This window comes from Lontra canadensis, unplaced genomic scaffold (assembly GCF_010015895.1).
Source record: "Lontra canadensis isolate GAN:19392208 unplaced genomic scaffold, GSC_riverotter_1.0 scaffold145, whole genome shotgun sequence".
NCBI classification, from domain to species: domain Eukaryota; kingdom Metazoa; phylum Chordata; class Mammalia; order Carnivora; family Mustelidae; genus Lontra; species Lontra canadensis.
The window spans coordinates 1,189,698-1,215,069 of NW_022631139.1; the positions used below are offsets into that span (position 1 = coordinate 1,189,698).

Below are 25,372 nucleotides of genomic sequence, written 5' to 3' on the forward strand. Positions count from 1 at the left end.
ATACAGACAAATATAAGAACATACTATGAACAACTCTACGCCAACGAATTTGACAATCTGGAAGAAATGGATGCATTCCTAGAGACATATAAACTACCACAACTGAACCAGGAAGAAATAGAAAGCCTGAACAGACCCATAACCAGTAAGGAGATTGAAACAGTCATCCAAAATCTCCAAACAAACAAAAGCCCAGGGCCAGACGGCTTCCCGGGGGAATTCTACCAAACATTTAAAGAAGAACTAATTCCTATTCTCCTGAAACTGTTCCAAAAAATAGAAATGGAAGGAAAATTTCCGAACTCATTTTATGAGGCCAGCATCACGTTGATCCCAAAACCAGACAAGGATCCCATCAAAAAAGAGAACTACAGACCAATATCCTTGATGAACACAGATGCAAAAATTCTCACCAAAATACTAGCCAATAGGATTCAACAGTACATTAAAAGGATTATTCACCACGACCAAGTGGAATTTATTCTAGGGCTGCAAGGTTAGTTCAACATCCGTAAATCAATCAATGTGATACAACACATTAATAAAAGAAAGAACAAGAACCATATGATACTCTCCATAGATGCTGAAAAAGCATTTGACAAAGTACAGCATCCCATCCTGATCAAAACTCTTCAAAGTGTAGGGATAGAGGGCACATACCTCAATATTATCAAGGCCATCTATGAAAAAGCCACCACAAATATCATTCTCAATGGAGAAAAACTGAAAGCTTTTCCTCTAAGGTCTGGAACACGGCAGGGATATCCATTATCACCACTGTTATTCAACATAGTACTAGAAGTCCTAGCCTCAGCAATCAGACAACAAAAGGAAATTAAAGGCATCCATATCAGCAAAGAAGAAGTCAAACTATCACTCTTCGCAGATGATATGATACTATATGTGGAAAACCCAAAAGACTCCACTCCAAAACTGCTAGAACTGGTACAGGAATTCAGTAAAGTGTCAGGATATAAAATCAGGAATTCAGTAAAGTGTCAGGATATAAAATCAATGCACAGAAATCAGTCGCATTTCTCTACACCAACAACAAGACAGAAGAAAGAGAAATTAAGGAGTCAATCCCATTTACAATTGCACCCAAAACCGTAAGATACCTGGGAATAAACCTAACCAAAGAGGCTAAGAATCTATACACAGAAAACTATAAAGTACTCATGAAAGTAATTGAGGAAGACACAAAGAAATGGAAAAATGTTCCATGCTCCTGGATTGGAAGAATAAATATTGTGAAAATGTCTATGCTACCTAAAGCAATCTACACATTTAATGCAATTCCTATCAAAGTAGCATCCTTTTTTTTCAAAGAAATGGAACAAATAATCCTAAAATTTATATGGAACCAGAAAAGACCTCGAATAGCCAAAGGAATATTGAAAAAGAAAGCCAAAGTTGGTGGCATCACAATTCCGGACTTCAAGCTCTATTACAAAGCTGTCATCATCAAGACAGCATGGTACTGGCACAAAATCAGACACATAGATCAATGGAACAGAATATAGAGCCCTGAAATAGACCCTCAACGCTATGGTCAACTAATCTTCGACAAAGCAGGAAAGAATGTCCAATGGAAAAAAGACAGCCTCTTCAATAAATGGTGTTGGGAAAATTGGACAGCCACATGCAGAAAAATGAAATTGGATCATTTCTTTACACCACACATGAAAATACTCTAAATGGATGAAGGACCTCAATATGAGAAAGGAGTCCATCAAAATCCTTGAGGAGAACACAGGCAGCAACATCTTCGACCTCAGCCGCAGCAACATCTTCCTAGGAACATCGCCAAAGGCAAGGGAAGCAAGGGCAAAAATGAACTATTGGGATTTCATCAAGATCAAAAGCTTTTTCACAGCAAAGGAAAGAGTGAACAAAACCAAAAGACAACTGACAGAATGGGAGAAGATATCTGCAAACGACATATCAGATAAAGGGCTAGTGTCCAAAATCTATAAAGAACTTAGCAAACTCAACACCCAAAGAACAAATAATCCAATCAAGGAATGGGCAGAAGACATGAACAAACATTTCTGCAAAGAAGACATCCAGATGGCCAACAGACACATGAAAAAGTGCTGCATATCACTCAGCATCAGGGAAATACAAATCAAAACCACAATGAGATATCACCTCACACCAGTCAGAATGGCTAAAATTAACAAGTCGGGAAATGACAGATGCTGGCGAGGATGCGGAGAAAGGGGAACCCTCCTACGCTGTTGGTTGGAATGCAAGCTGGTGCAACCACTCTGGAAAACAGCATGGAGGTTCCTCAAAATGTTGAAAATAGAACTACCCTATGACCCAGCAATTGCACTACTGGGTATTTATCCTAAAGATACAAACATAGTGATCCGAAGGGGCACGTCACCTGAATGTTTATAGCAGCAATGTCTACAATAGCCAAACTATGGAAAGAACCTAGATGTCCATCAACAGACGAATGGATAAAGAAGATGTGGTATATATACACAATGGAATACTATGCAGCCATCAAAAGAAATGAAATCTTGCCATTTGCGATGACGTGGATGGAAGTAGAGGGTATCATGCTTAGCGAAATAAGTCAATCAGAGAAAGACAACTATCATATGATCTCCCTGATATGAGGTAGAGGAGATGCAACATGGGAGGTTAAGGGGGTAGGAGAAGAGTAAATGAAACAAGATGGGATTGGGAGGGAGACAAATCATAAGAGACTCTTAATCTCACAAAACAAACTGAGGGTTTATGTGGGGAGGAGGGTTGGGGGGGTGGGGTTATGGACATTGGGGAGGGTATGTGCTATGGTGAGTGCTGTGAAATGTGTAAACCTGGCGATTCACAGACCTGTACCCCTCGGGATAAAATATATGTTTAAAAAAAATAAAATAAAAAAAATAGTGAATGATAATCACATGAGAGTGCAGAAACAAAGAGTGCAGAAAAAACTGGAATGGAGACTTTTAAAAAAATTTTTAAATCAGTTTATTGACGCAGTAACACAACACACCTGCCTCCCTGATACTACTACCACCCCTCTTATCATGCCTAGTTCTCTTCTCCTTTCCTGCTTAGAAAATCTTTTCAGTAAAAACAGAAAAGGGTAGGCTCCTACTACATCTCCAGTCCTGCCTTTAGGCCCTGTGAGGCAGGGTATAGGACTTACTCAGAAATGGTTCGAGAGAGAGAGGGCAGGTGGGAATCACCATATTCAATCAGCCAGAGGCTTCCTGTACCTAAAAACAGATTCCCTCACAACCCCCAGTCCTTGAGTTGCTATTCCTCCTCCTGTCTTAAAATGTTAAAAAGGAGGACATGAGGACTGGGCCACAACCAGGAGCAAGTACTCCCGGAATGATTTGAGAATTGTAATTTGGCTAGTGTTTTTTAAGGTACAGGTCACCCAAAATGCCCTGGTGATGGAAGTGAACTTCAGTGTTCTTATTTAAAATGCATGCATGGCATTAAACAGATTAAGCCAGTTTACCCAAATGCCAGCTCAACAAAAAACTGTAAAGAAGGAGGTTCGAGGCACTTTTCAAACAAAGTGATTACTTCCTTTTTTCCAGAGATGAAAATCCTGAGGTTAAGAAAGGCATTCCTATAGGACCTGAGTGTGAATTTCTGTTCCACTATTTACATTATGTTATCTTAGACCATTACTCACCTTTTTGAACTCTGGTCTACTGCTTTATTAAAAAAGAGGGGGGATGAGAATGCAAACTGAGCTCAGTCAGTTTTTATAAAGATTATATGAAAGAACATAACTAAAAGACCAAGCATGATGCCTGGCATGTAGGACTTACTCAAAAATGTTTGTTCCATTATCTTCTTTTTCCATCCCATTTAACAACTTGACAAGACCACTGGTCATCCTAGATTCTGAGATCAAAAAAGCTTTTCTAGACCAGATTTCAAACTTTAAACATCTAATAGTTATAAAGAACTACAGACAGGATGTCACCTCTTACCACCCCACCAATTATAATTTAAAAACAAAACCAATATGAAACCATAAAAACAAATAATAGGAAATCTGAAAAAATAATGTATTTCCCACAGAATACCACAATGATTGCAATAGCCCATATTATAAAATTTTGAAGCCTAAAAATAAATGTACCTGGTATACCCCTCTTTTTTGTTTATGTGTTTTTGTCCTATGAATTTGTTAAGTTTGTTAACCCTGAACCTGAACCAGTTGTAATGCTTAGGTGCCCATATTCCATGTCAGGGATGAAACCCATCCCCCAACTATCCATAGTCCAGCAGTAGCCTCAAGTATCCTTTGAGTCATCTTTTCTTCCTCTCCAAACCTTTAAAAAATACTCATCTTTTTTTTTTTTCCCTAAAATCTCCCTTAACTGATTTTCGTTTACCACCTTTTCTCCTTCATTAGTCATCTGGTTAAGTACAAAAGACTAGGCAAGTTCCCACAAAACAGAATAGCAGAATAGGGATGACTCATCTACTTGAACAATGAGCTCTCCCATGTGTGACATTTGAGCATGGACGTGTCAAGGTTCAGGACAACTTGTACAGGAAGCTGATCCTGTGGACTCTGGACAGCAGGTGAGGGGCGAGGGGAATCTCAGCTCATACTGTTTTCAGCTCCACAGGAAATTCCCACCCATTCTGCCTCCTCTCTAACCTTGGCAGGGGTGCATGAGGGGAGGTCCCTGCCCCTATTGGAAGGCCCCTGCCCCTACTCAGTTTTAGAGAGTAGAAGACACAGGACCGAGCTCTGAAGTAGGGCAGAAAGAAAACTTCAGAGCAAGGACTGAATCTGAATCCATGAGCATTAAACAAACTATTGATGGGCACAATGGGCACCAAAAACCCTATGTTGTAGCTAACGGTGCAGGCGCTACCAGGCAGTGAGAAGCATCCTGGTGGTGTGACTAACTATGTCCCCATACCCCCAAGTTAGAAAGCGAATCAGTACAGGATGTTTATTCATTCATTCAACAAACCCATGTTAGGAGTTACTTTGCCAGTTTCTGTAGAAGGTCCTAAAGAAAACATTTATCACTAAAATGTCTGACTTCTCAAAAATGCAATAATTTAGTGAGGGTGGGAGGGAGAGAGGGAGAGGGAAAGAGAGAAGCAGATCATTATAATTCAGCACTTTAAATTCCAAGTTAGGGGCAGAAAAAAAAGTCACCTTGAGCATAGAGAAGAGTGTCAGCTGGTCTAATCAAGACATCAAGAGAAGATTCCTGGATGAGGTGGACTCATGGAGTACTTAGAACAGTGTTTGACACACAGTAGATTCTCAGATGTTTGTTGATGAGTTTTGTTGAAAGACAGAAATAAAAACATACAGTGACTGTCTACAAGCTGCTCAGATATCTAGAGAGGTGTGGACAAGTAAAGCAAACACCGTAAGGAGTGATGGGTGGACCACATGGCAAATGGAACACTGCTTTATGACACTGTCTGGCCCTGGCCAAGTTATTGATCTCCAAGATGTCAGTTTCTCAGTCTGTTATACTGGGTGATAATTATTATTATTATTATTTTTTTGACAGTATTATAAGGAAGCATATATTTTGAAAGATACTTCAATATGATGTCTCATACATACCAACTGTTCAATAAATAGGAAATGTTATTCCAGTCTAATTTCATAAATGAAATAGTAATAATATTTAATGATGCACCACAAGTCATAGCAGCTGACTTCTCTCACAGCAGACACCACTGCAGAACCCAGAGGATCCCAGGAGATGCTTAATCTGAGCAGAAGTGGGTTTGGAGGGACTGTGAGATATGGGAAATTGAGTCTCCATCCTGGGTTAGCTGCTCAGAGTGGAGAGCAGGGCTGGACACATCGTTTTAAGGGTTCTTAATTCCTTCCCCCCCACAAGTCAAACTGTAAGATAATGAGGATCCTTTCTAAGAAAAACATCATGTGAATATTTAATGTAGAGCCTAGAAGAATTGCAGATTTAACTAGACCAAAAAGGCTGGGAGTGGATGGGTAACACTGCCTTGGAATGAAGAGAAGGGGAAGAAAGGTTTAGAGCCGGGGGGGGGGGGGTAGCTTAAGCCATAAGAGGAGAGGGTGCCCTAAAGGATTATCTTGTAAATAAAGTCCTAACGAATCCCAGTGGTGCTTTTTGCTTACCCCTGTGATGGGGGCTTATCAGGTGTTCATGTTGGTGGCAACTGTTCAGCTAGCTTCTTCTCCCCATGGTCCAACCTTTTGTCAAACTGAAATACTTGCTCAGCAAAATTCCCATATCCATACCTGAATGGGATCAGGTCAGAATTATTGTAGCAAAGGAGGCAGCAAAGGCCAAATGGGGATAGAGGGGAATGGGGAATGAACCTGTGCTTTCCGTTCAGTGTCAATCCTGCACAGCATGGTTCCAAGAAGGCTTCATTTGTTTGCTTGTTTGCAGCAAAGAACTTGGTGAGAAAATCTCAGTGGGGAGATAAATACCTGTCAAAAGCTGTACAGAATTTCCCAGGGAGATGACTTGTATGAAAGCCTTTATTTAACCAAGAGGGAAGAAAGGAGTATTTTTCATGCATTGTGGGAGAATTAGTGAGACATATCTTATCTCTCCTGAGAGAAAGTCCCAAAGAGAGGTCTGCTCTGTGTGTGTTTCCAAGCTTTTTCCAGATGGGAGGGTTTTATTCCCTTTACTTATAGACATCTGCTGATGCACCTTTGTTTTCTGTTTTCCTGCAGGTGGATCGGCAACTGCGACTAAGTTACAACTTCTCCCCAGAAGTCGAATTCAGGGCCATACGGTCACTCATCTTGGGCAAAGTCAGAGGTTTGTTGTTCTTGTCCATTCCTTTCCAGTGGGCTTTGTTGAAATCAATGAAGAAATAAATAATTTTCCTTGGGTTGTTTAGTGATTCAAATCTGGAGGGTCTTGCTCCTTTAACATGCAAGATTTAAAATTAAGGGTTCTGGGGCACCTGAGTGGTTCAGTGGGTTAAGCCTCTGCCTTGGGCTCAGGTCATGATCTCAGGGTCCTGGGATCGAGTACCACATTGGGTTCTCTGCTCAGCAGGGAGCCTGCTTCCTCCTCTCTCTGCCTGCCTCTCTGCCTACCTGTGATCTCTGTCTATCAAGTAAATAAATAAAATATTTAAAAAAAAATTAAATTAAGTGTTCTGGCATAGGATGTGCTGAGACATATGTGGCAGGGTTGGGAGCCGGCATTTACATTTACTTTATAGAAGGCTGAGTAAGGCACATTAACATAGAAGTTGAGTAAAATAATTAATGTTTTCTTACTTTATAATTAATTAACTTCAGATATTTTTTTTAACTTAAATTTTCTTAATTTTTACTTAAATAAATTAAGGAATTTGGCTATCTGATTATTGGATTGTTCAAATGATTAGTCTCTTCATTAATTCATCACCAATTGAAAGAGGTTTGAAATCTCTTATAGTAGTGGATTTTGCTTTTTTCTACTGGAAGTTCTATAAATTTTCATCTTATATACAATGAGAGTCTATTAGATGCATGCAAGATTGAAATCTTTTTATCTTGATAAATTGAACATTTTTTTCACACTAAAGTAGTCTTTTTAACTTAATTTCTCCTTGGGATTAAATCTGTTTTGTCTATTATTAATAAATCTGATTCACTTGTGTTTTAGTTAGTATTTGTGTGGTCTTTTTCCCATATATTTTTTTTCAATTTTTCTTTTTCTTCCCTTTTTTCTCATTTTTTAAAAATTCAAGTGTAATGAAGATACAGTGTTATACCCCTTTCAAATATGCAATGTAACGATTAAGCAATTCTATACATAGCTCGGTGCTCATCACAATAACTGTACTTAAAAAAAAACAAACGTGTATTTATTTGAGAGAGAGAGAGAGAGAAGAGCACAAGTGGGGTTATGGGCAGAGGGAGAAAAACTCAAGCAGATTCCCAACTGAACACAGAGCTCTATGGACCCTGAGATCTCAGGACCCTGAGATCATGACCTGAGCTGAAATCAAGAATCCAGTGCTTACTAACTGAGCCACCCAAGTATCCTATGATTAGTTTATTCTTGATCTTTCATTTTCTTTAAGCTTTCTTTCACAAGCTTTAATCTTGTGAAGAATATATAGCTGAATTTTATACTTCTTACCAATCTGACCATCTTTGGGTTATAAACTGACAAATCTAATCCTCTCTACATTTTGTGGTTGCTTGTATGATTGGATTTATCTCTGCTTTATTATTTTCTATTCATTCAACTTTTTAGGAACTTTGAGCAAGAATTCATTTAACACTGGAAATAAGTTGCTTGCAAGATTGTGGAACCCCTGCCAGTATTGGTAGATTCTTGTTGCAGTCTTTTGGAATGATTCTTCAGCCATTCTGAAGGGATTTATGGGGGCTATTAGCTCTGAGACCATCACTGATGAGAATCTAGAGTCCAGAAGCTACTGAGGCCTCAGTCCTATAGTCTGCTCCCCAGGAGGCAGGAAAAGTTCTCTGAAAAGTGATGGCAGGAGACACTTCATGTTACCATGATTTTCCTTGCTGGTAGAAACAACTGAAAAGGCATAAAAATGACTCCTGTCTCACTGTACCCTTCCAGATCCATAACTTATTTCATTTCCAGAACATTATGCATGTCCAGAAACCCAGCTGCAGTCAAGTCCGGAAAAGTCAATTTTAGCTTCCAAAACAGCAATTGAATGAGCCAGTCACCACTGACCAACGTCTAGATCAAATTTAGTGTGTTTATTTTCTGATTTCCACCCCTCCTATTAATAACAATTGTTTTATGTTTATGTTCTATGTAGACACCATTATTGTAATGGTTGCATTTATTTATTTATTTATTTATTTATTTATGTATGTATGTATGTACGAGTGGGCCTAGGGAGGGCAGAGGGGAGAGGGAAAGAGAGAATCGCAAGCAGACTCCAAGTTGAGCTCAGACACCAACACAGGGCTCAATCTCACAACTCCAGTATCATGACCCAGGCAGAAATAAAGGGTTGGACATTTAAGGACTGAGACACCCAGTTACCCTGACACTATTATTTGATTTACCAATGCAGTCACTAATTTACTGGTTCTTATTCCTTCGTATGCTTCATAACTTTCTACATTCTATAGCGTTTCGATTCCTTCTTTCTGAAGGAAATCCTTATGAGTTTCTGTTTTGTTAAGTGTCCCTTCATCTGATAAAGGACTTTATTTCACCTTTATTAATGGAAGTTAATTTTGCTATATGTACAATTCAATAATAAAAGAAAATTTTCCCTCTGATACTGAGAAAATTATTCAGGTACATGAAGGAGCTAGCTCACACTCACACATAAAAACCAGTTATACTCATCTGTGCCCAATTCTGCATTCCCTGCTGTTGAGGGACCAGTTTTAAACCCTCACCAGCACATCACTCTAGTCTTCTGTCTTTTGCTATTACTGATGAAAAGTTGGCTGTCAGTCTGTCCTGCCTTTGAAAGTGCTCTGACCACCCCCACCCCCATCACCCACAAGCTACATTTAAGGTCCTCTTTTTTATTCAGGTGTTTTGCAGTTTTGTAGTCTTTGACTGATAGTATATTTCTTTTAAAGTACCTTATTTGATGTTTGTGTTTCCTGTCTGTATCTATTTATTAGACCTTATGAATCTATGTATCTATATCAAATGTACTATTCACATGTATCCGTGTATTAATTCTCAAAAATACTCAGCATGTCAAATCAGCCTTCTTTCTTATTCTCGCTATTCAATTATTTTAGACCCACACTAGGTAAATTTTATTTTTTCTAATTTGGCTCCATGTTTCTTACTGTACTTTTATAATAAGTATTATTATTATTATTATTATTATTTTTATTTTTATCTATCTTGCTTTCTGGGGAATGTATTGTTTTTTCCCATCTTCAAATTCACTAATTCTCTTTTTAGCTCTCCCTAATATCTCATTTAATCCAGTCAATGAGACATTTTTCATTGATTATCATTTTATTTCTGGAAGTTTTTATTTGCTCTTTTTCAAACATATCTGTTTATTTAGTCTGTTGTTCTCATTTTTATGTTTCTATATTTTATTCTTTAAATATTATGTTAATAGCTATTGAATATTTTGCCTCTGACAATCCTGATATCTGAAATCTGTAGGGGTCTAAATCTGTAATTTTTGGTTTTCTACTCCTTGCCTGTGGTCCCTTGTTCTCATGTGTGAAAACTGAATTTGTTGAAATTAATTTGTAGGAACATTGATGATCAAAAATTGGGAAGCTTTCCTTCTCCAGGCAAAATTTGCATTTAATTTTGCCAGATACCAGGAGGTGCTGCCAATTTAGGATTATTTCAAGTTCTCACTTTGGTTTGTTCTTGTTTTTGTTTTTGTGTTTTCTGAAAAGAGAGTACAAGTTTGAGCTGCAGGCCTGACTGAGAACAAACCTATGACTGAAGTTTTAGCAGAAATTTTGTTACTATTGATATCAGAATATGTCATCTGATTACTTTTGTGACTTTTTTTTAACAATTCAAAGCTGCATCAGAAATGGACAGGTTCTGTGTTTTTTCCATTTGCTGTTAGGTGATATTCTTTTCTAGTCTACTTTTCACTAAAGCTTCATGTGTGAGTCTCGGATTCAACATCTTCATTTGGCAAGAGGCTCAAGGCTTGGATTTCTATTCTACAAGGTGGTGCAAGTATTTCCCCATGATACAACCTTGATATTGGTTTATGGTTCACTACCTTGATTTTTTCTTCCCATCCCTCCAAAAAGTCCTCTTAAAACTTATGACTTTGTTCCTGAAGTTCAGTGAGACAGTAAAAGTATGTTTATTGATTTTAATGAAGCAGAATTACATTTTACAGTATCTAGTCTATTGTTTGTTCTATACTACATAAATGTATATATAGATTCCTGCCATCCTTACTTCAGCCAAATCAAAAGAATCTTGGGAGGAAAGACAATTAGGGCTGCATGACCACAAAACTTAGTTGTTTTTCATAGCACCTTTTTTTTTTTTTTAAGATTGTATTTATTTGACAGAAAGAGACACAGCGAGAGAAGGGAACACAAGCAGGGGTAGTGGGAGAGGGAGAAGCAGGCTTCCTGCTGAGCAGGGAGCCTGATACAGGGCTTGATTCCAGGACCCCGGTTTCATGACCTGAGCTGAAGGCAGATGCTCAATGACTAAGCCACCCAAGCGTCCCTTTCATAGCACCTTCTTTGTGCAATGGAAGCTTTAGAAACATCCACTTATTTAAACAGTGTCCCTCCAATATTAGTCTTGTCACCATGTGGGATGTTCCCGTGGTCTTCCCATCTTTTAAATTAAACTCATAATATGTAAGACTGAAAAGGTAACATTTTAATTAAAGGTACTAAATCACTGAGGGATACCTTGTCATTTTGTTTTGGGTACTTTGTGAGGAAAGATTGGAAAGAACTTGGTTAAGATTGGGGAATAATACTCAGTAAAATCTCTTCCTTATGCTCACATTCGGGGACTCCCAACTGCTGGCCTCTCTCCCCATCCCAACTGCTGTTACAAGCAGGAACCTCAATTAACCTCACCACTTCTGGTCTATGAGAGGTCTGTAGCTGGAGGAGAAGAAGGTGATATGAATATTAGCTTTATTATTAAGAAGGGACGCTGATTCTGGGAACTTGTTGGGATTAAGCCTTATGCATTAGAAAGAAAAAAGATGGTACAGAAATAGGTAAGTGGCAATGATGGCAAATGAAACCCTACTCCACAATTTTAGTAGAGCCCACAAGTCTGTTGGACACCTTCAACTCTAAAACAATGATGTGCAAGCATTTTTCATCGTAGATACCCAGGGCAAACAAGTGCAATAAATCTATTGCCTCAGTTTTCTTCAGTATCACTAATAAGCATTCCATAATGATACAAGAACAGGTTATTTTTGTTTTGTTTTGTTTTTTCATTTCATATATATAATGATGAGTAAAACAGTTTCTTTCCTGAGAATTTCTGTGATGCAGGGACTAGTCCATGAAAATAACATACAATCATTGAAATTAAAAACTGATTGCAGATGCTTACCTCTGGTAAGTTATGGGATATCTCTAGGTTTCTTCCTTGGTTCACTGACACTGTTTGATTTTTAGGGGAGTGTTTTTTGTTTGTTTTTTGTTTTTTGTTGTTATCATTGTTTGGTTTTTGTTTGTTTTTTAGCTTGGTTCTATTGCATCAGTGGATTTTCAGAGAAATTAAAAAGAAAAAAAAAGAGAGATTGTGTATTTAGGCAAGCCATCCTTTTGGACAAGATCATCTGTTTCTGGTTAATAACAGTTCTTTAGAAAACATAGAAATGCATTCTTTAGATTCAAATAGTGTGACTTATCTGTGTGTTCCTAAGTATCCATCTGATTCGGCCTGGGTAAGAGAGCATGGACATTAGACAGATTTAAGAATTCAAAAATCTTTAAACTTCTAAAAGAAACTGCCTACTTTGGGGCACCTGGGTGGCTCAGTGGGTTAAAGCCTCTGCCTTCGGCTCAGGTCATGATCTCAGGGTCCTGGGATCAAGCCCCGCATCCGGCTCTCTGCTCAACAGGGAGCCTGCTTCCCTCTCTCTCTGCCTGTCTCTCTGCCTACTTGTGATCTCTCTCTCTCTGTCAAATAAATAAAATCTTAAAAAAAAAAAAAAAAAGAAACTGCCTATTTTGGTTTTGGTTTTGTTTTAATGTATTTTTTTCTGGCCCTGGCTTTCCCTAATTTACTGTGCCAGATATATTATTAAATTTGTCTGTAACATTAAAAAAAAACAACTATTTTTGGTAACTAATAATTAAGGAATTATTGTTGTTGCTATTATTATTATTATTAATCATTATTATCTTCCCAGAGGAGCCTTCTTAACTGTATTACAGATTTAGGAAGTAGCTGCTTTTTAAAATATGGAAACATGTTAAATTTTAAGTAGAAATAAATCATAGCACTGCCTTTATACCATAGCTACCAGATACTGAATAAACACTACCATGAGACTTGTACTCAGGGCATGCTTATAGGATTGTCTGTTTATGGAGCTAACATTGACTAATTCCCTGCCTACTTGCCAATTTGAAAGGCCAAAGCTCACACCTGGCAGAGGCATTATTCTTGTGCTCTGATGGCTGTTTGCCCACATAGCTTCAAAGTTCAGTTAGTCCTAAGAAGCCATATGGAAATTGAAAGAATTCCTTCTCAACCTGCATAAAACCCAGCTAATCTGGAAATTACAAAGCTAGCATGAACACTTGCAGATGATTTTTGGTCTATTAAAATGAAGTGAGGTTTGACTGTGTCTGTAGAGCAGGGTTCTTGAATTTTTCCAAATCCCTCAGTTTTGAACTTCAAGCCTACTGTGTCTTCAGCAACATCAGTACATTGTTGAATGAATGCCCTGATTATTGTTATGTTAAATTATTTCCAAACTATCTTATAGAAGGTTAGTTATGGTTGCCATTTTTAGAAAGTACAGCAGAATTTGTGCATATAAATGAAAGGTGGGTACTTCAAAGTACTCATTTTGAAAGACTGCATATACCCTCATTTCTTTATGATTTTGTACAGAGTTGGATTCCCCTTATGATTCAAACCTGGTAGAGTTGATATACACTGAGAAGTAAAGTTAAAAAGTGAAAGATGCTCAGGGACAAAAAAGCTTTTCAGGGACAAGGTGACACATGTTTGGTTCTCTGTGCTGTAATTGCTGTCATGTGACCATGGGGAAGTTGTCCAATCTGTCTGTAGTTCCTCAACAGTAAAATGAAGATGAGCTGCTTGATTAATTTAACTCATAGAGCTGTGTAAAGATTACATGAAACACTATATACAAAGCATTTGGTATTTAACACACACCCAATAAATGTTAATTTACTCAGTTTAAGATTGTAGGAACATAGAGAGCTGATGTTTTGCTCTAAGACTCTGGAAAGGCAGCTGTAAAGGTAGCTACCAAGAAGGGACACAGATGTGCTCTAAATGGCAGTTCTGAGCCATTGCAGGTCGAAGACCTGAGGGTGACTTGCCATCAGAGCTGTTTCATGGGTGTATCAAGCTAATACCAACTAAAACAGTGGTGATGGTAGAGAATATAATGTGAAATGGTGAAAATGGAAGGTTCAGTGTGTCAGATTTGTTTCAGGCACAAATGTGACCATGATTTAGTCTTTGTTAATCTCTTTGTTTCTTGCTCTACTTTTAACTCTGCTTACTTTTCTGTGCGGCTTCATTCTCAGGCAGAATTTCAAGATTAACAAAGGTGGAATCAGCAACTCCAAGCTTAAATACTACCATTTCAGCTTCCCAGATAGAAAGAAAGCCTTGGATTTCTAAAATTTTCAAAGTCCTGGATTGACTCTTAAAGGACCAATTTGTGTCAGGTGACAATGTCAGATGATTACAATGTCAAAGTTATTAGAATACACTGAATGACTATTCCTGAATTCAAAGCACCCAGCTATGGCCCTATGGGGTAAAAGGGTCAGGTCAGCATTAACCACATGTGCTGAGAACAGGGAAGCTGAAGTGCTCTTCCAAGAAAGTGAGATGAATTGTGACTAGGGGAAATCAACAATAATCCAATAATGTCACTGCTTTTTCTCAGCTGCCATCTTCTTCTTCCTATTCTTCTTCCTGTTCTTCTTCCTCCTCCTCTCCTCCTGCTCCTCCTCCTCTTTCTTCTTCAATTATTATTATTATGAGAGACCCAGAGACAGATTTCTTGAGAAGGGGAAAGGGGCAGAAGAAGAAAGAGAGAGAAAATCTCAAGCAGACTCCACAAGACTGATGTGGGACTGAATTACCCCAAGATTACTACCTGAGCTGAAATCAAGAGTCAGATACCTAACTGACTGAGCCACCCAGGTGCTCCTATATTCTGCTTCTGTTAAACAGGAGAGAGGTGGATGCAGTTACAAAGGACAGACTAGAAGTTGTGCATAATTTTGGAACTGCATTATGCTTATGGGCATCAACAGCCCAAATATGTCACAATAGTTAAAATAGAAGTTGAGAGATGTTCTTTTAAGAAATGCATGTTACCTTCCTTGGGACAAGTTTATAGCTTTCCGAGAGACTCCACTGAGAAAGTTTTCCCTTTGAAAAAAGTATTCATTTCATTCACTCATTCTGAAAGCATAGGTTTCTTAAAAAATCTTATTTAGTTTCTGTTCATTCCCAGTTCTTTAGTAAATAAAAAGATTGCCAAACCGGAACCTTTTCTGATTTCTGATAATGCGTGTAATTGTCTCATACTATGTCCAGAGATTTCTTTTGTGATACTGTTTCTCTGGGTAATAAGATATTTCAGATTCATTAATCTAATCTGATCTCCTCATGAAGTGAATCGTGTGTTTTCAAGTATCCCAAAATATCAGATTGCTGTAATCATGCCAATTTCTTAAATACACAAACCTTATCCTTTGTATTTTGAAGACAGCCAACACTGAATTGTAATTTGGTTATACAGGATTTGCTACTGTTTCTTAAAAACAAACAAACAAACAAACAAAAAACCAAAACAATAACAACAACAAACTGCCTTTGTTCCCCATAGAGAATTTCAATAGATGATTTAGTTTCACCTCATGCAGAAGAAATGTGTGTTATCTTCTGATTTAAAATGCAATTTTATTTTGTGTTTGAAATGAATCACTTCATGATAGGAGGCTAGACCTATTCCCTGCTCTGTGCTGCTCTGCAGAATTCTTTGTAAAAGCAAAAGCACATTTTGAACAGTATGCCCCTTGGTTACTCATTCAATCTACTCTCTTGCTTGCCCTATCTAAACTAGTGGGTAAAAACTGAAGGAAGGAAAGGTATCTAAGATATGATGTTTCCAAATTTAGACTATCCTCAGCTGTGAGGAGATGTTTTAATCTTTTCGAGAAAGGGATGGCCCTTCCAAGGAAGTGTCAAACTTGGTACATCTTTGCCTGGCTCTTTTAGCAAAGGATATTTCCTGTGGTCTACCACAAGTGCCATGGTGTGACTGTTACTGATAGAAGTTCAATCAATTTTTATCATATTCAGGAGTCCTTAAGAGAAAAAAAGAAAGTGTACATTGTCTGGAATATCTGTCATTCTTTAAAAACCAAACTATGACAGGAGTGATTGAGAGAGTGGAATCCAGACTCACAGGGGGTGACTTTATTTTATTTATTTTTTATTATTATGTTATGTTAGTCACATATAGTACATCATTAGTTTTTAAACATGAAGTCTACCACTTGTTAAGTCTGTGATATTGGGCAAGTCACTTAACCTCTGTGACTTAGTCTCCTCACCTATAAAATAGCCATATAATAGCACTGACCTCCTGAGATGTTGTGAGGAAAAAAAATGAGTTAACATAAGAACTTAGATCTAACACAGAGCTGTGTATTATTAAATAATAATAGTACAAATAATTTCCAGTTACTCTTATACTTTTAATATCAGTATGCTATAAATATTATAATATACATATTATAATATTATAATATACTAATATATATATACTATACTAATAATACAAGTATTATTAGTATTTGATTAGTGAAGAAAATCTAGTACTTACCATAGCCTGAAAGAGATACTCCAAAACCTTGAAAAACTTTAATATTCCCAAGCTCACCTTGATGATTTCCTTTGAAAGTGGAATAATTATAAAGTAAGAAGCATCTATAGAACAGGAAAGATTTATTTGCTCATCTGATTGTTTGGGGTATCTAGGTGGCCTAGTAAACTGCATGGCCCATTATAATTCTCAATATTTTTCCATGATAGGACCCTGCCTCTAACTGATGCTTGGCAAATAATCAATTCATAATTTCTGATGAATACATCTTAAGAGAGTTAAACCAGGTCACACCTACCTGATATTCTTTACATGTATGTTCTCAGTTGCTCCTCATGGATTTTAACCATGTGAGAGTTGGTGGATCAACTAAGCTTAAAACATAGGATCCAATGGGATTTTTAGAAATGTCAGCCACCACCTCCATCCTTCTCTCATTCACAATATGGAGGAATCATGGAGTTCCCAAGACAGGACCTGAGTCTTATGTATGGCTACTATACTTGCTACTATATCAGGAAGCACATATTAAGTGCCCCTTTGCATTTCTTGAGGAAAAAACAATGGATAATGTGTAAATATTAGAGTTATAGGAATTAAAAGGTCATTCTTCTACACATTAATGGGCTCAAGGCCATACAGCTCAACTCACTGTAGCTTGATCTTTGGTGAGGATCTCCAGACTCCCCATACACTGTGTTTGTCCTTACAATGGTACCTGGCAGTGGGGTAGAAAATTAACTGGCTTGGTATCAGGCAGTGTGGGGGTTAAATCCTATAATAGTCACCTACTAGCTATGTCCCTACTCTTAACTTCTCTTCTTTGGGCCTGGTATCCTCATCTGTAGAGTAGTGGTAATACTTGCTGTATTGACTGGTGATGAAGATAAGAGGTAATGTGTGTAAAATGTTTGGCACACTGTGGTATTTGAAAACAGCAGCTATTGTTAATAAGATCATACAGCCATCCTGCCTATTGATTTTCTTCAGCTGGTATCCATTTTCCTTGCCAATGGCCCTGCTATTGATTTGTTTACCCTTGGCCTGAGAGATCTGGGACAATGTTACAAATGTCAGCGTTGACAAGGTAATGAAGTGAAGGGTTTCCTAGCTGAGTAATGAACTCTACAGCAGCCCTTCTGTTACCTTCCCCCAGCTCAGTGGGAATGGAAGCACTGACCTGGTCAGAAACTGAAAGGGGCAGTGGAACAAACACCCATTAGAATTGTAGTTGTTTTCCCATGGAGTGGAGAGAAAATCCAGGTACAAAGAGGGTCATGTGACCACTGGTTACTCATTTAGTCTACCAGGGTTTTATTTTTGGAAGATGCCCTTAATAATAATAAAGTGAGTATTAAAACAGATTAAGAAGTCATGAAGTTCATTTCCACTTATGAGTAAATATGGGGTGTCCACTTCTAGGAGAGATTTGATCTGAATCCCTGCATCTTTTCTTTTTTTTTTTAATTTATTTTCAGCATAACAGTATTCATTGTTTTTGTACCACACCCAGTGCTCCATGCAGTCCGTGCCTCTCTAATACCCACCACCTGGTTCCCCCAACCTCCCACCCCCCCACCTCTTCAAACCCTTCAGATTGTTTTTCAGTTCATTGTCTCTCATTGTTCACCTCCCCTTTCCATTTCCCCCAACTGCCTTCTCCTCACTCCCCATGTCCTCCATGCTATCCCTGCATCTTTTCTATTTCACTTCCACAGGGATTTTCCCAAGTGATCAGTGTCAGGACTTGACACCTGTAGCTAATATGCTAATGTTCTCTACCTTTAGCTTGAGAAAAAATCAGATTGCCTGCTTTCCAATGAGAAGGATAAATAAGTAAATCTTTCTACTTAGAAAAGTTCTGGCTTAAGATGATCTCTTAAAATAAATCACAATTTTTTCTAGTCTACCAAAGACTTGGATATGTGCTTTAGCTTCCCAATCTTTTTCCTTGCTTTTTACAAAATACTTCTATAGAATATAAGCTTAAAATAGGCCATTCCACTCTTAAAAGATTAATGTTATATAAATGTTTGGAATTAGGAAGATTACACCCAAGCATTCTTTGTGGGTAATTAATTCAATGCAGCCTTTGAGTACCTAATATGTACAAGACAAGATTTTAAATGAAACTAAGAATATTTTAAAGAGATATAGCTTTGGGATGATTGCTCCCAAGATGATAAAACACAAATCTATGCAGGTACCCTTATTTAATGATTATAATATGAGTAATTTTACTAAGTGTTTCTAGGATTCTTGAGAGAGAGAAACCATTTCTAGCCAAGATGATTCTGAGTAGTGTCCTGGAAGAGATCACTCTGACCCTAGTCTTGAAGCACAGAGATGGTCTCAGGAGATGGAGTGCATTTTTGGGAAGGAGTGGTGTAAGCCAAATAAGACAGTCATAAGGCAAAGATAGAGTGCTCGCAATAATAAATAGGCCATCTTCAGATGTTCTTCTTTGTGCCAGGGAGTAGAGAGCAAAAAGGCAAACAGGAAGGTCCAGGTGGGATCATACTGTGTTCTGCCAAGATGTTTGGACTTCATTATGTAAATGGCAGAAACCACTTAGGAGGACTCTCATGGTCAGAGCTGCTGGTGTAACTCTCTTTTATGGGTAACAGGTAGGATGGAGAAGAGAGAGACTGGTGTGGAGGTTATGCTAATATCTGTCCTTTGAGTAGGAAAGGACAAGAGCCTGGACCAGAGGATAGCAATAATACTTGGGAACAGGTGCAGGGGAAGCTTATGAAGCAGAAATTGGAATATCTGGGTAATTCACTGGGTAGGTGGATAGAAGTATAAGGTGGACTGGAGAGGAGCACAAGAGAATGGGAACTGAGTTGTAGCGTTGGTCAGTCATTGCAGACGGAAATCAGTTTTGGTCTGGCCTGAGTTCATGTTTGCAAACTTGAGGTGACTTTATGGTGGATTGTAAAGCTGATACATTACACACTACCTTTAAGCCAGCACTCCAGGCCTGGTCAACTGCTTCTGGATTTGTGAAATTTCTATCACCAAGGACAGGGCAAAGGGGCACATACCAGACTGTACTAGGAAAGTCCTGCTTGGACCCTTCCCAGTGTGTCGATTTCTGCATTAGTCCACTTCCACACGGGACACCCTGAGTTAGCTTACCATTCCTTGGCTTATAGTTCTTATCTGTGTATGTAGTTGTTTCCCTGGGGAAGACTATGGTCTTTGAATGCAGGGACTTTTTTTTATCTGTATTCTTATCACTCCCATGTCATAGCACTTGCCTTTGTGCTGTGACTGTTCTCCATATGCATTTTACAATACAGTTCTTCTGACTAGTATATTACAGATAGAGTGCCTGTTGTCTGTGCAGGAGGAAAATGCCTGTGTTCATATTCCTGATTTTATAATCCAGTGCTAGGGTGAACAGCCATTCTGGTTTGTGGGAGACTGGGGAATTTCTGGGGACAAGGAATTCTCAGTGCTAAAATGGAAAAGATCCTGGACAACCCTGGGCAAGTAGTTACTCCATGCCATGCCTAGTTGAGGGATTCTGAAAGCTTGGAGGAACTAGACTCAGGGCTTTGGATGCTAGCTGAGCAATCAGGTCTCCTGTTAGTCACAGTCAGAGCAGAGCCCAGCAGTTACTAACCCAGCGGGCTGACCCAAGTGAGGCTGGAGAGGGAATGAGAACAAACCAGTCAGCTTACTGACTAGCACCTCCCAAGCCCCTGCTGTGGTGCTGATCATGTCAGCTGTGTGCAAAGATACTGAAGAAGAGTGTTAGGTTGTTTCTGCCCTTACAAATCCAGTGGGCTCAATGGAGACATGAAAGTGCGTGCAAGCAGTAATCTCACAACAATCTCTAACTCATGGAAATTGGATCCTAAGGGCATTAAGAGCCCAAAGAAAGGAAGAATCAAAACCAAACCGTCCGTAGCTAGGATACTGTTCACCTACTGATTCTGGATGGGGAACGTCAAGCCTTTGTTTGTGAACCTATCATTTCTCACTATGCCTAGCAGTGGGGTCTTTCCATTGGAGGAAACTTGTAGACACATAGGTATCAAATGTGCATAGCATGATATGCTCTCCATCTCTGAGCAGGAGAGCTCACCTGCATCTTCCATTCTAGCAAGGACTCACATTATCCAGCAAGTGGTGGCCTTGGTTATTGGCAGAATGGTTCTCCTGAGGACTGAGTGAAATTTTGTATACATGGGAAGCTTAGCTCTTATAGATTAATATGGAGTTTCAAAATAGAGTTATCTTATCACTCTGAGTATATTGGTGTGGGTATGTGTGTGTGTGTGTGTGTGTGTGTGTGTGTATGTGTCCCTCCGTTCTGATTATTTCTGCATAGTTACTTTGTCCCAAGTTTTTTTCCCCCCTCTGTTATGTCATTTGATCTCCCCCATTCTCATTAGAGGATTTTCTCAGAGCTTTAATGATCCCAGGCTTTTTGCCTGTATTCAAGAATGGGTTGGTGAGCATGTGTTCAATGGGAGCTACACTGAAGGATATGGCTGGGCCTTTAATTAGAAAAACTCTAATTGCATCTTCAGGCCTTGCTTTTGGGATAGCCATATTTCCCAGGAAAGACCTTTCCAGTCCCCTGCTTGGAAGGAGGAAGATTTTGAAAGTCGTGATGGGAAGAACACTGGTGAGGCACATTATCTGCTGGGGAAAAGTACTTGTATTTCCTTTGTTTTCTGTGGCCTGAGTTGTGGGCATTTCCCTCACCTATCTGTCATAATCCCACAGTATCATAGCACTTACTTATTCATTTCTCCAAGAAGTATGGGCAGTTGAAGTTCTAAAGTGCACTATTTGGAGCTATTTTCTCTTTCTCTAGGATTTCTGTCTTTGTGAGGTGATCACTGCAGAGTTGGCTGTAACAGAACAAAAGGCTTTTGGATGCCAAATATGCCAAATTTAGAACCTACTCATGTAAGTCAGGGCTCAGCCAGTAAAGCCTCACTGTGGGAGATACTATGTTTGAACCTGCAAAGAGCAGGTTCACATGATCATGGAAGCTGAGCATGAGCTCTGAAGTCTCAGGGTGGGCTCCTGGGAAGTGCAGGCTGGCACTCTGAGGCATTGGCTGTGCACAGTGGGATTTCTTCTTCGGCAAAGCTTAGAGAGCCACTTTGCTATAAATCCTTGCAACCCATCGAATCAGACGCGCACAGATTATCTAAGATAACCAGTCAACTGATTATGGATTTCATTCACAGCTACAAGATACTTTCTTGGCAACAATCAAATTGGTGTTTGAATAACAGTAGACTACTGCCTGGCCAAGGAAGCATATCAATAGACCATTGTTGCACTTTCTCTTTATTTGTGTGTGTGTTTTTTTTTAATCAAAGTAAAATTATCCTAACATAAAATTATAATTTTAAAGTATGCAATTCAATAATATTTATTACATTCACAATGTTATTACATTATTTATATACAGTTCCCAAACATTAACATAAAGGGGACCCTGAGCCGATTAGCAATTACTCCTCATTTTCCCTTCTTCCCTGCTCGAGGCAAGCACTAACTGCTTTCTGTATCCATTGATTTACCTATACAGGATGTTTCCTATAATAGAATCATACAGTTTGTGACTTTTGGTGTCTCATTTTGTTTTTGTTTTTATTTTTTCACTTAGCATAGTTTTTGAGGCTCAGCAACATTGTAGCATCTATCAGTACTTTATTCCTTTTATGATTAAATAGTATTCCATTGTATGGATATACCCAATGTTTTGTTGTCCATTTATCTGCTTGTGGATATTTGGTATGTTTTTACATTTTGGCTGCTGTAATGTAAATAGTGCTGCTGTGAAGATGTATTTATATGTATTTATTTGAATGCCAGTTTTCAGTTTTCTTAGGTAGATGTCTAGGAGTAGAATTGTTGTCTTTGGAAAGCCATCATACCCAAGGTTTAGCCAACCAGGAAATTTAGGAAATCCTGTATTGTAACGTGGTTCCCCATGCCTTCCTGTCAATCCATAGAGGTCTTTAAAGAGGACTCCTGCTTGTTCTTCTGAAGACCCTACCTGTCTGCATCCTGGAGGAGGCAAATGTACTCCCACATATTATCCTCCTAAGCCTCAAATATCAAATAATTAGACTAAGAACATGTATCTTTCCTTGGGCTCTGTCCCTGGAACCCTTGGAATTCTATGAGTCATATCTAAGTGATTAGCAATTGCAGTTTGCCTTTCAACATGTCTGTAACATCAAAAAACCCTGAATTCAAATTTTCAACATTTTTCCTTGTGGATCACAGACATATACTTTCAGTGGTCATAAGAACTCTTTCTATCCAGTGCTTCCATAGGCATTGAGGTATGGGTTTAATCTTATTTATTTATTTAATTTTTAATTTTTATCTTATTTTTATTTATTTGTTTGTTTTATTTTTATTTTTATTTATTTTATTTCTTAGGGAAAGAGAAAGCAAGGGAAGCTCAAGAAGTCTCCATACTCATACTCATGTTAGAGCCCAATGCAGAACTCTATTCCATGACCTTGAGAAATGACCTGAGCTAAAATCAAGAGTCAGACACTCAAGTGACTGAGCCAATTACGCACCCCATCTTTATTTGTTGTTGTTTTTATCTTAGTGGTCCCACCTCCCCAAATACTGTTCATAGGTCTGTACCTCTCAGTAGTGAGCTGTTTATTAATCATCAGCTAGAGACTCATCTGAGTAGCTGAGTGAATACAGTGACGCTTGTACACTTTGTAAAGGCAGAAAAGTGCAACAAGAGAACATGAGCTGTGACATCAGGCAGACCAAGCCTAAAGCTGGACTCAAGCTTGGGTCAAACACTGGTTACTTGAGAGCTTGGCAATTTCCTTATCTTATTTAGGTCTCAGTGTTCTTATCTGTAAAGCAAGAATAACTACTGCTTACCTATAAGGATTGTTTTGATACTTAAATTATTGTGTGTATGTGTGTGTGTGTGTGTGTGTTGTGTGTAAGAGTATGTATGCATTATATATTTGCACACATAGTGCTTAGCACACCATGACTAACTGATATTTCAATGTTAAATGGAAGCAGTTATAGAAGGGGAATCTGAAAGTGGAAATAGTAGAAAGAATTCCTGTGAAATTCATGCCAGAAAGAGACTCAGTACCTCCTAACTTTTTCTTTTATAATATCTTTATATCTAGTTGCCTCAATCGGTTGAGCATCTGACTCTTGAGTTCAGCTCCGGTCATGATCTCAGGGTCATGACATCAAGCCCTGCACTGAGCTGTGGGCTCTGCTTGAGGTTTTCTCTCTCCCTCTCCCTCTGTCCCTCATCTCTCTTTCTCTGTCTAATATGTTTACTCTCTGACACAAGGTATCCCCTTATAAAGGTATAGTTCTGCATAGCCAGAAGGCAGTGAGGATAGGATGGGATGAGCAGGCAGGTCCAGATCCTGAAATGTCAGGACTGTTTGTTTGGTTTTCTGTAATATGATAGAAAGGCATAGATGCTTTTAATCGGAAAGGAGATAATATTCTTAAATGCTTCCTTTTGTCTTCTTTACCCAGCAAGATCTTTTCTAAGCTGTGGTGTTATATTTGTTATCACAGTGTGAGGTGTTTTTGCAGTCATATACTCAAGTGCCCTTATATGATATGGCTGATATTTATTGATCAAATTAAAATGCAAATACTCTTATCTGTTACTACTAAGGCCCCAAATTGCTAGGATAAAAATGGCAGCAGGTGCTTTCCCATTATAATTATGTCACACAAGTTCTTTAAATTTTTTTTTCCCATTTGCTCCGTATATTTATTTTGCTTTTATTGAAGTATTTGAGTGGTTTAAGACTATAGTATTTCTACTGTTACCTCTGCTATTTCAAGGATGACTGGAATAAATATTACTTATTTATTCACTTACTTATTAATTACTATTTATTTATTTACTTAGTTATTTAGTTACTTATTGTTATTTTCAGTAGAATGAGTTCCAGTCAACTATCATCTACTGATCTCAGCTACTTCCACAACCTTATTCCATGATATCTGTGAATTCCACAAGGACAGGTCTTTGGGAGTATTATAATATTCCCAAAGTATAATAACTTTTTGGGCTAGTTATTTTTATCCTGTTTTGAGAGGGTTCAGTAACTTGCCTTTTCTGTTTTAATGCCAACTCATTTCCAGTTTCCAGCACCTGAAATCATTTTGCTGAGGGCTTTTTCTGGCTACTAAAATCATGCTTTGCTTGTTTACTTGGCAGGCCAGACATGTCAGGGATTTAATGGCTGCTGGGAAAAACCCTGAGTCAATGATAACGTGATGTAGTATATAAATACCCCAGCTCCTTGCCACCAATCGGGATAAATATGGGGTGTGTGTGTGTGTGTGTGTGTGTGGTGTGTTTTCCCCATTTTTTTTTTCTAGTGTCTTCCCAGTTGCCCTCTGTCTGGTGTGATAATGCATATATCACTAGTTTCCTTCACACTTTTATTTTCTCCCCCACCCTGCCAGTGTTTTCCTTCGCTTCCTAAATAAAGTACAGACTCTCTAGTGCTTGCCTTAGAGTCTGCTTTTGGGAGAATTCAAACTCTAATGCTCAACCACACATATCAATTGGCTGAAGTGATATGCAAACCATATTTGCCTGTCTCCAGAGATCATACTTATCCCACTATGCCATAGTCGTTAATAAAAAGTATATAAACATAATATAACCCCATTTCACAAAACTTTATATCTTATCCAAAAATTAGCACATGAAAATTGAAGAAGGAATGATATAGCTGAATCGAAGTAACATGTCAGCTTAAAGGCTAATTAGAAAATAGTCCTGAGGTGGTAAATGCATGATAGAGACCTGATTGGACAGATGGGTCATCTCCTTCCA

At 38.4% G+C, this 25,372-nt stretch overlaps 1 protein-coding gene across 3 annotated transcripts in view; it reads left to right on the top strand.

Annotated features, from left to right (window-relative positions):
• The window catches only part of CNTNAP5 (contactin associated protein family member 5), an 809,884-nt gene that overhangs the window by 757,858 nt on the left and 26,654 nt on the right, over positions 1-25,372 (top strand). For all 3 annotated transcript variants that reach the window (XM_032843937.1, XM_032843939.1, XM_032843938.1), the window contains one exon: positions 6,704-6,791. In XM_032843937.1, coding sequence (XP_032699828.1) covers positions 6,704-6,791 — 88 coding nt within the window. The remainder of the gene's footprint in view (positions 1-6,703; positions 6,792-25,372) is intronic.